General features: G+C 47.8%; 4 protein-coding genes across 4 annotated transcripts; 3 read left to right on the forward strand and 1 right to left on the reverse strand.

The window, feature by feature from the left end:
- The first annotated feature begins 761 nt into the window (after positions 1 to 761).
- Positions 762 to 1,905, forward strand: EURHEDRAFT_409783 (putative U-box domain protein). The gene is made up of 2 exons (XM_040781188.1): positions 762 to 907; positions 966 to 1,905. The coding sequence occupies exons 1-2, from the start codon at positions 825 to 827 to the stop codon at positions 1,735 to 1,737; spliced, it is 855 nt and encodes a 284-aa protein (XP_040641249.1). The 5' UTR covers positions 762 to 824; the 3' UTR covers positions 1,738 to 1,905.
- Positions 1,906 to 1,979: 74 nt separating this feature from the next.
- Positions 1,980 to 2,616, forward strand: EURHEDRAFT_409784 (uncharacterized protein). The gene is made up of 2 exons (XM_040781189.1): positions 1,980 to 2,320; positions 2,402 to 2,616. The coding sequence occupies exons 1-2, from the start codon at positions 2,075 to 2,077 to the stop codon at positions 2,492 to 2,494; spliced, it is 339 nt and encodes a 112-aa protein (XP_040641250.1). The 5' UTR covers positions 1,980 to 2,074; the 3' UTR covers positions 2,495 to 2,616.
- A 109-nt stretch (positions 2,617 to 2,725) lies between these two features.
- On the reverse strand, positions 2,726 to 7,215 carry alg10 (dolichyl-P-Glc:Glc(2)Man(9)GlcNAc(2)-PP-dolichol alpha-1,2- glucosyltransferase). Its single transcript, XM_040787095.1, has 7 exons — positions 6,408 to 7,215; positions 6,214 to 6,351; positions 5,184 to 6,159; positions 4,201 to 4,645; positions 4,028 to 4,140; positions 3,590 to 3,977; positions 2,726 to 3,539 (listed from the first exon to the last, which is right to left on the reverse strand). Exons 1-7 carry the CDS (start codon positions 7,165 to 7,167, stop codon positions 2,823 to 2,825), a joined length of 3,537 nt encoding a protein of 1,178 aa, XP_040641251.1. The 5' UTR covers positions 7,168 to 7,215; the 3' UTR covers positions 2,726 to 2,822.
- A 253-nt stretch (positions 7,216 to 7,468) lies between these two features.
- On the forward strand, positions 7,469 to 8,497 carry psf2 (DNA replication protein PSF2; the record flags this gene model as incomplete). The annotated part of the gene is made up of 3 exons (XM_040778738.1): positions 7,469 to 7,582; positions 7,736 to 8,328; positions 8,389 to 8,497. The coding sequence occupies 3 exons, from the start codon at positions 7,469 to 7,471 to the stop codon at positions 8,495 to 8,497; spliced, it is 816 nt and encodes a 271-aa protein (XP_040641252.1).
- Between the last annotated feature and the right edge of the window lie 2,164 nt (positions 8,498 to 10,661).

Genomic DNA, 10,661 nt, shown 5'->3' on the forward strand with positions numbered 1-10,661 from the left:
TCGTGCCTTCCAGCCATCCGTCTTATGCTCATTTCCTAAGGCTGGTCTTCCTGCACTTAAGTACAAGTTTCCTCGCCTCTGATATATCTGTTTACTATCACTTATTTTGAAAATTGGATACACCAACAATAAGCTGAATCTTCAAAACTCTCTCTGTGGATATGCTTCCCGGAAGATCTACCAGCTGAATCCGGTGAAATACACGAAATACTAGCTATTGAGGAGGGCCGGGTAATCTAGAAAGTATACTTCCGTATTCTGGCTCCATTTGCATGGTTTTGTCAGCCTCATCAGTTTTTCATGGATATTGGATGGCTTGGTGAGAAGTCCTACAGCGAAGTCGTAGCCAACCTGGACCGGAAGTTGGTGCAGTCTGATGGATGAAGGATACAACAGTTTTAGGCTGGGAAAGTGCGAGGTGAGGTGCAGTGCGTGGCTTCAGTATCTGAAGAGTTTGGCCTTGATGGTGATGATGCTGACGAGACTGATAAGACTGAGAAAGATGAAAAGGATGAGTGGCTGGATTGACGACGATCATGAAGACGATGATGAATTTGGTGAACACAGCCCAAGCAAGGTTACTCATTATCTCTTTGAAGCTAAGTAACATCAATACAATATACTGCTGCAACTCAACCAGGAAAGAGGGCATATCAACAGATTTCCTCTTTGGGCCTAGTACGAGCGCTGTTGTAGACTCTGAGTCAGCTGGATTCTGCGGGGATCGATCAGCTTCGACAATCAACAAAATTATTGCCATTAAAGATGTGGTCTTGTTTCTGTACTATTTTCAGATCATTTGTCTTAGTTGCCCAAAACGAAGCATGTCTTTTGAATTAAAGGAAAAGGGCAATCGGCTCTACAAAGAGGGCGATTACAATGGCGCCGAAGAGCTCTTCTCCCAAGCGTGCGTTTCTCTCTAGTCTTGTATATTTCGGTCCACTAAAAAAGAAGCCCAACAATAGGATCCAGAAGAACTCCCGCGAACCAACCTTCTTCACCAACCGCGCGCTAACCCGTCTGCGCTTGGAGAAATGGTCCGGTGTCGAACAAGATGCCCGCGCTGCCATCGCGCTCTACGGACACGAAAGTCCCAACCGTCTCAAAAGCTCCAGCTATCTTGTACAGGCACTCCTAGGCCAACACCAACCACAAGCCGCTTACGATATCGCCATTGAAGCCTACCGCGACAGTCTCTCCGCTAAGTCCCCGCAGACTGAGAGCCTCTCCAAGTTTGTTCTGCGGGCTAAGCAGCAAATCTGGGCACTTAAAGAGACCCGACGTCTCCGCGAAATGAACGATACCCTTGCGACAGTGGAGGGGCTTATCGAGACTGAGCTGCAGCGCTCACTAGACGAACTGCGCCGTCAGCTAGATGCCGGGGAGATTGGGGAGATCGGATACGTGGAAGATGAGAAGGCGTTGCGTGGGGACATGGATAAGAATATCCAAAATACTCGCGAGGCTTTCCAGGCTGCATCGAAGGGGGAGATTGCTGAGCGGGTAGTGCCGGACTATCTGGTCGATGGGATCTCATTTGAGATCATGCACGATCCGGTCATTACGCCGTCGGGGACCAGTTTCGATCGCGTGGGAATCGTCAAGTATGTTGAGCAGTCTGGGACTGATCCCTTGACGAGAGTGAGCATGTCGGTTAAAGATCTACGGCCTAATTATGCGCTTAAGGCGGCTTGTGAGGAGTTTCTGGATAAGAATGGGTGGGCGGTTGATTGGTGATCTTTTTTCCTTTCGCTCTGGAGATTGCTTTTTTCTTTTGTTTTAGCTATCGCATCAAATACCCGTCTTTGCTAGCATTTATGGCGTTTGTTGGCTACTTAATTTACAATGTCAGATAGAGTATCATCGCAATGTAGAGTTGTACAAATAGATTCCCTTCATTATTCGCATAAATCAGTCATCAGACTCACAGCCCGGCATAAATAGCTAGGCTACCCCACTTCTCCCCCCACCATCAACAAGACTCAACCACCTCAACGCATCTCATCCTCCGTCACTACAGACCACAAGACCACTCTTATTGATCCTATTTTTATTCACAAAACAAAACGCCGAAATGTCCGCCTACCTCAACACCATCACCAACACCTCCTCTTTCACCCCCGAGGTCCAAAATGCCGCGGCTGCCCTAGCCCCCTCCAAGGAGACCCTCCAGGCCGCCATCGATGCCGCTCTGGCCATGGACGAGACCGCCGCCACACTGAGCGGCGAGCAGGCCGAGCTGCTCAAGAAGGGCTTCGAGTATGCGACCCAGGTTGTCAAGATGTTGGAGAAGGAGCCTGCGCCGGAGGAGAAGTTGGATGTACGTTTTCTGTTCTGGGGAGTTGGGGAGAAGCTTTTCTTGGATGTAAGAATGAATGAGTTACTGACTGGAAATCAATAGCTGTACAAGTATTACAAGCGTGCGAACAATGAGACCCCCGCTCAGCCGTCGATGTTCAATTTCGAGGTTTGCATTTCTTATCTGTTGCCTTGAAAGGATGGGACGGAAACTGACAGCATACAGGCTAAGTACAAGTACAACGCCTGGAAGGAGATTAGCCACATCAGCGAGCAGAAGGCTCTGGTCCTCTACATCAAGCAGGTTGACACTCTTATCAACAAGTACGGCACCCGCTCGTAAACGCATCTACGCGCGTGTTTGGCATACATATGGCTTTTGGTAGTTGTTTTTTTTTTTTTTTTTTTTTTTTTTTTTTTTGGGGGGGGGGGGGGGGGGGGAGGGGGAGGATATTGCTAGTCACAGATAGTATATCATTACAATTGAATGCGAGTTTATCACCATAGTTATCACTGGGAGCTGTCTAACCATCCCATGTCTGCCCTAACCAGTCTGGTTCCGGGTGACTTGCCGTTGCGCACCATGGCTCATCCCGAGGTCCATACGGTGTTAACGGGACATCGTAGGGCATTCGGAATCCGACTAGGACATCCTCTAGACTAGACTTGGTTTTAGCGGGACGATCTTGCTTGAAGCACGGAACCATCTTGGCTGTCTTAGTCTCCGGAGAACCATCAACGTACAATCCGGGCCATACAACCACACCAATCTCCCAGCTGCAGACTCTAACTTCTCCCTGCGCATTAACAGCTGCACCCCACGCTTGGGTAGACAGGTTCGCAGAGGTCACTATCGCCCAGTCTACAGATTCCATTCCTGCATCTGAGAACCGTATGTAGGTCTTAATATGAGGCGCCGCACGACGACGACCCGCTTCCTGTCGAGGAATAGATTCTGCTTCAGCAGATGATGTCTCGAGACCAAATTCACTATCCCCTGCCCATTGTCGCAGATAAGGACGTATGTACTGTAGCTGTTTCTTCTGAGGCGCACTCTGCGTCTTCATGTGAATGGATCCACCGGAGCCGTAGCCGTTGAGTGAACGACGAATCTCGTCCGGCGTAGGGAAGATAATAGAGAACCGCGGATGCGGTGTTGGGGATGAGTATTGCGCGAGAGAATCAAAGAAGATATCGTTTAACCATTTGTCTGTTTGGCCTAGTGATGCAATCGAGGATATCTGCTCTTCGTCAGCGGGTTTTGCTATGCTTTCTAGGATGGGTCAGTTACCTGGAGTACAATATGTGCCGTCCCAGAATGCGGCGCCAGCGGGACATGTCGTATAATATCTTTCAAAGCCGGCCATCCCCACAGCGTTTGCTTTTTGGCGTTCATAGTCTCAACTTTCTGTTTCGAAGGCACGCTGGCTATCAGCGCTGCCCGCACAGCCTGGAAATTGAAACGTTCCAACTGCTTGACCAACTGTCCTGTCTTTTTTCGTCCGTATGCATTTAGATAACTGAGTAGGTCTTTCTTGAACCTGGCTCCGCTGCCATAGCCCCCGGTCCCTTCAGGGGTGGATGTGTTTGGTAACAGTGGTAGAAGAGGAGAGCGCCAGGCAGCTTGAGTCATGTTTGCCCAGTCTCCGGGGATCATGTTGGCAGTATGGATTATTACCCTAGTACCGTTAACAAATTGAAGCCTGAGCGTCATGGATGGAAAGCATACTGAGCAAGATCATCATGTCGAAGCAGAATCATCATCTTGGAATGATGTGTCCCAAACGGCTCAGGCATATATGCAACGATCGGTTCCACATTAGGATATCTCGAACATTGTTCCTTTAACACCATTAGCAAGCATACTTTGATCTGAAAATAGAGGGAAGAGCTACTCCGTACATCAATTCGTATCCGATTAGGCGCATCCCTCTTCCACGATCCATGTACAACCTTCACCTTGACCAAGTCCCTGACATCCTCATCAAACTGGATCATTAGAAAATCCACATCAATTAAGAAATTAAACTGCCAGCATTCGCGGATCATCGGATCCCCGAGAATATCTCGCAGCCGAACAGTGTCGACATTGTTCCCCGACGACGCAGGTAGATCCCGGACGTGGGTGAGTTGGATTGGGGATGGATGAATGGTAGTAGGTATCTCTTCCTGCTTTGAAGTTCCAGTGGTTTTTATCTCATCAGATACTGCTGTAGTGCCAGTAGATCTCTGGCGTCGTTGTGGAGGTGGCGTAATAGATCGGTGGAGTGATGCCAAGCCATTGTTTCGTGCCGGTGATTCATCGGGATTTGTTGACTCATGGTGCTCAGAAGATGAAAGTTTTGTCCTTTTTGCAGGGTGATTCATCTCTATCATGGATATTTGGTGGTGGTGATGATGGTAAAAGAAGGGGCCGCGAGAAGTGGAAGACCGCAAGTGACGCAGCCATTGAAGCGACGGGTTTCGTCCGGCATAAGGAAGATAATACAGAGCCATAAACCGAAGTATAACCTGAATATTGGATTGATGAGGAAACATGTTCTTCTTCTCACAGTGTACTAACACCAACTATTTTCTAAATAATTCTTGGCAATGATAAAACTAAACGGTCATTTTCATTGAATCTGCCACGCCCTCATATTTACCACAACCGAAGACGCGGTATTAACAATGCAAATCTAGGGTTATCAGAGCCACAAAACAAGATGGACGAGGTATGAAGGACTTAATTCTATCACTATCCGATGGCGGTCTAATGTGGTCTATCATCAAATCCTCCTGCGAAGTTCATCAGGGAGGATTATCTAGGATGGTCTATCTCATATTGTACAATGATAGTAACGCACAAGGAACAAGCACACGAAGTGAGAATTTATTGCATTCACCACAAGAATCTTTGGATCATCCCCGGTTCCTGTAGCCACTCGAAACCCTTGTACAAGAAAACATATCCCGTCACAGCATTAACAGCCAAGAACCACAGGGTTTCCAAGAACAGAGGAGAATAAGCCACCACGTGCGCACGAACAATCTCTTTTTCCTCCTCCGGTCGGTTTAGACGATAAACAGCCGGAATCGGCTGCGGAGGTAAATGCAATCTCCACATAACCCACGGGATGATAAAGTAACGGGGCTCGACAAGGGGCGCTGTGACCAGCGAAAGAGCCGTCGCAGCAAGCCAAATAATCACGAAGCTCACCCGGGTCGGTTCCAACTGTTGCTTCTGGCGCGTAGCAATGTGCGCCTGGATCCTTGCCATGACTTCTGGCGTGACAGGATCTTTCTGTTCAGGAGGAGCAGCCTGTTTCGGGGCTACTTGTTTGCGGTTGGTTTTGGCTTTCCTGTCGGCTTCCTTTTGCTGTTCTCTCTTTTCTTTCCTCGTAACTGGTTTTGTGGGAGCCAGATCTGAAGCCGGAGCCGGCGGTTGTTGAGACTGCGGCGGCATGGACATCAATCGAGGCGCTGGCGCAATCGTGGTGAAGCCGAATGCAGAAATAACTGCCCAAGCACCAAGGAAATAAATTAGCACGGCTCCGTACTTGATAGCTGGGTGATACCGGAGGATTCGGAAGGCATAGAAGACATAGTGACGGTTATCGGCCAGAGTGAAAGGATGGACAATGGTGTTGTAATGAACCGCAGCCAGCATAACCGGAACGACCGCCAAAATAGTCAATGAGGATGGGAGTCCCCTCTGTCTCTTGGGGAAGCTGTAATCCAAGAGCTTTGGAAGAAAGCTCCTTGGGAGGACTAGATTGGCAACGGGGATGGCGAGAATAGGCCACGAAAAGAACAGGAAGTAAGGCCAGATGTAAAGCATCTGGGGCAAATGAAGACCTGCAGTATGGAATTCCTTGTGTCCTATAAAATATATTAGTCTCCATAGCGTGCAATACCCTCGTTGCAAAGACTTACCCAAGACGACACCATTGTTCCATAGTATGAAACCACCAAAAGCTGCCAGAATGAGAAAGTGAGGCACTACAGAAACAAGCACTCGGGGAAGATTGTTCAGTGCAGTCGTGGCGAGAGATACGGTAGTCTTGAAGTAGTCTACAGTGACGAAGTTAGCGGAGAATGCCATCATTAGATTGTCAAGGATGTCTCACCCGCAAAAGAAGCATCGGACACCAGAGGATCATACAGCTCATTCTGGAAGCCTTTCTTTGCGATTTCATTCAGCCCAGAAACGTTACATCTGTTAGTAGACAGACGCAGTGTTCGGAGCACCTGCAATCCACCGAAAAACACGGAGACCCAAAAGATGTTGGTCTGTCTAAAGACAAGGGCAACCAGCCCGAAGAAAAGGAATATAAAAGACTGAAGAGGAGCAAATTCTTTCTTAGTAGCACGCTTAAGCTGCCAATTGTACGCCTCAACGACTACCACAAGGGCAAGGATATCGGTATAGTAGAGTCCCGAGAAGAAGAACAGTGGCGGGAATAAACAAATGTTCAACACCGTGTGGCTCAACCGTGCACCTGCCGGGCGAGACTTGCGGTCATTCCGCAAGAGCTCTAACACAGATTGAAGCCTCCAAGGCAAGAGAACAGCTGTTGCTGCGACATTCGTGGTACGCAGGGCATCCGTACCGAGTTCCGTCGGCGAGCCGCGGAGAGCAAGCATAGCGGCGCAAATCAGGTACGACCAGAGATACAGTCCCGGGGGAGTCGTAATCTTCGGGTTCCAGTATGTCCATTTATGTGCCCAGTAGGCTTGCGCCTGGGGAACATGGAAAGCTTCGTCGAGATATGGCTCCGGAACGACTGCGCTGACTCGGGTCTTCCACAAGGGAATCAGCAACAAAGCGAAAGGAACCGCATACCGGGCGGCTCGAGATAGACCCGAATCGGGCAGAGTGGCACTCATGATGGCCAGGTCTGGGTATGTTTTTTCCAATTGCGATCTGTTGGAGAGCTGTAGAGGTCAAATTAGCAAACGGGGTGGAATAGCTGGCAGAGAAGCTCGATGCAAACAAGCCAAACATACCGTATCGGGCTGTGGATGGCCGCAAGATCTCCGAACAAAACAGCGCTTGCTCTTTTTTCGTCTCGAAGCCTAAAGCAAAAGGAAAAGAAATATTCGTCAGAATTCTGGTTATTTGTGACGGCAAAAGCCAGCTTTTGCTTCAAACACTGGGATTTCCAAAATCTACACGTCGTGACCGTTAATGGCCTTCCCTCTCCCGCGGGGCATCACGCCCCCGGAGATCGCCTTTCTCGCTGAGATGGAACAAGTTAACATAGTGCCTCGCCAGAGATTAGAAGGCCTGGAGCTTCTTGGGGTGAGTCAATTGGGTTCACGGGTAGCCCTGGTGTTGTCATCGCGAGTATCGACAGTGCGGACAACGCGGTTGTGATAAACGCCAAATGAATGGCAGCATACTGCTACAACTCTCTATATACCAGTTCACTCAATTGACCGTTCCTACAACTAGGGTCCCGTCGAACCTCTCCTGCCTCCCCGCCGCGCTACCCTCCCACTATGGCTCGCCCTCCTCCTAAAACGCCAACGTCGCGCGAACATCGTCCCACCTTCCTGGCTCCACCCAGAAGCCCTATCCCTAATCCTCGAAATTGAAACACAACATAGCGATTACCAGAATGCCTTCTCCCCACCACCTCCACTGCCAGGACAACCAAGTGTCCGAGATCGAGAAACACAGCAAACGCCAGTAGCCATGCCACGATCTACACAAGACGGTGAGCGGTATTACGCCTCCCCACCGTTTCTTCCGCAGAACGTTGCACGGGACTATATACCTCCTGGGGAACCGCCCTCATTACCGTACCATTGGTTGGAGGTTGGGAATGTGTTGTTGGATGCGGCGAGCGATGATTTGGTGGATCCGGATCAGACACGGCGGTTATTAAAGGAGTTGCGGGAAGTGCGCATGGCTAAATTCCGGGCTGGTACAGATGTCCTTGATGCTGCTGCAATAGGAGGAGGGGGGGTTGCATTAACAGGGGTTGGCGCGATGGAAATTGGGGAGGGAAGAGGGTTTGTCACGGGGGTAGTGGATGGGCTTAGGTATATCATATCCTTGATGGTTATCGTCTTCTCTTTCCACTAACAGAATTTTTGAAATAGGAAAATCGGAGCGTCAAAGGAGCAAGCACGGAGAGAGCAAATGGCCGAGGACATGGCCAACGGCGGATATGGTGCTACCCAAGAAGACGACGACGAAATGGAATTTTGAACATCCTCAATTATTTATGAACGAAACGATACGAATGAATCTATATAATATTATATCACGAAGGCAACATAACTATCACATCAAAAGCCTGTTCGACCCGGTTTCTGTCACAGCTACGTACAGATACTCTTCTACTCTTCATGTGCCCACTGACTACCGCCAAGGACGAATATAAGATATTGACCTCGATGATGGCGTATATCCAATAAGCAATGGAATTTCCTGGCTACCATTGTCCGTTTTTAAACTAATCTTCGGAATTGATACTTTCATTGTCTCAAACACTCGTAAAGCTCCACAGATTCACTTTCTTCTCTTCCCAGGGCTTATTGCAAGCCTAAGATGATGGTAACCTAGGAAACTCAACATCACAGAATCCTCCTTCCTTCGATGAGACTTTGTTCCTCCGAGAGACCATTCAACGAACCGCCAATATACCATTTCTCTCGAAATTTCAGCAATATCCGCAAACCATGCGGGCTCTACCTGTTGAGTTCAAATGTTGAGAACCCCTTCGTATATCGTCTAATCCGGCTAATCCGGCTAATGCAGACTCCTTTCCCCCTAAATCAGTGAGTTCCTTGAACCATGAATACGTCTTAGCAAGCTAATTATACTCAGAATCACGGTTATACCCGCAGATATCCTCGAAGAGAATGGGCATGACAAGCGATGTGTATGGTCCCAGGAGGTCTACCTCAGACTCTTTGTGCCTTTGGCAGGATGCCATTAGTTTCTGAAATAGTTCAGACGATTGAAGGGATCATGGATAGCGACACTCCAGGCTGACAAAGATGTTGAAATATAATTCGCGCTCAGCGACAGATCCGGAAAAGTTTTCACTTTAACAGCCATGGGTATGTGCATAATGAGGGCAAAGAGACAACATTTCCTGGGAACTCGAGGATCTTAGTGATGTTGAAATCATCATCAAACCTCACATAGTGAGGAGGTTCGCCCCATTGATTCATAGAAGGCAGGCTTCATCGCAATGGGAGGAACCAGTATCTTGCAAGAAATATATCCTAAGTTGAGATCGTAGAGAAAGCTTAATAGATCTCATGACTATATATATAGAGGTGTAGTCGTTTAGTCATTAAATATGGGCAATTCCAAACTATCTTTGTAATAGACACTATATGCAGATTCTATAAAATGAGCTAACCATATTGTCAAAAGGTTACATGACCACATGTATTCCTCTCTATAATCCCCTTACTATCCTTCCCGTGGCAACAAATAACATCAACTATGGACAGAATCTGCTAAACCTGGGCGTATCGAATATATCAGGGAGCTGCATAAAGGGGAACCGGCTGCAACCAAAGCCTGGGCGTGTGTCTAGTAGCACATGGGAAAAACTAAGCTTGTGGACGGCATTTCAAATGATGATGCTGGGCTAGGAATAGTCATGCAGATGTTGTCCATTCCCAAAATTATCTCTACTGGATTAATGTTTCCTTGTTTCACCTATTTCTTATCCACGACTTTTAACATTTAAACTAACCTCCATGATTGGGCTCAACCGGGAGCGCAAAACACAACAGCAGCTATTTCTGATTTACAAGGAGTCATACATGAACATATATTGAATCATGACAAAAGATGCTTTACTATAAGTGCTAAGCGATTTATCAGAGCAGCTGATGTATTCCCTTCCGCAATGGCAGAACATCTTATCTTTCTTAGATCGTTAGTATGGATGCTTTGGGGAAAGCCGTGCTCCGGTGAGAACATTCAGACCTGGCAGCAGATGTTGCTTACTCCATCCAAAACTGAGACTCTGCAATATTAAGCCAAAACTAAAGGAAAACGTAGCATACGCATGCTATCTATCCCACGCGACAGCATGCCACCTCTACTTCCTCCGATTCCATTGACAGGAGGATTATCCGCTCATGGTTTATTGAAAATTCATGCCTCTTGGTATGGAAAGCTTGTCTAAAACTTTATCCCTAGAAAAGACAAGTGGGTTGAGTGGACTATGCGTTGGTCCTTAATATGGATAGCATATCTATGATTTCCATCTAAGATAGTTGTCCAGCGGTACTCAGTATAGTGTCATGTCTTGTTTCATTCTCATTCTCAACCACCCGATGCATATACTAGAAGAAGAAACCTGTCCTCCTTCGAGCATATTACATCACATTACACTCCTACTCTT

This window comes from Aspergillus ruber (genome assembly GCF_000600275.1).
Source record: "Aspergillus ruber CBS 135680 unplaced genomic scaffold scaffold00005, whole genome shotgun sequence".
NCBI lineage: Eukaryota > Fungi > Ascomycota > Eurotiomycetes > Eurotiales > Aspergillaceae > Aspergillus > Aspergillus ruber.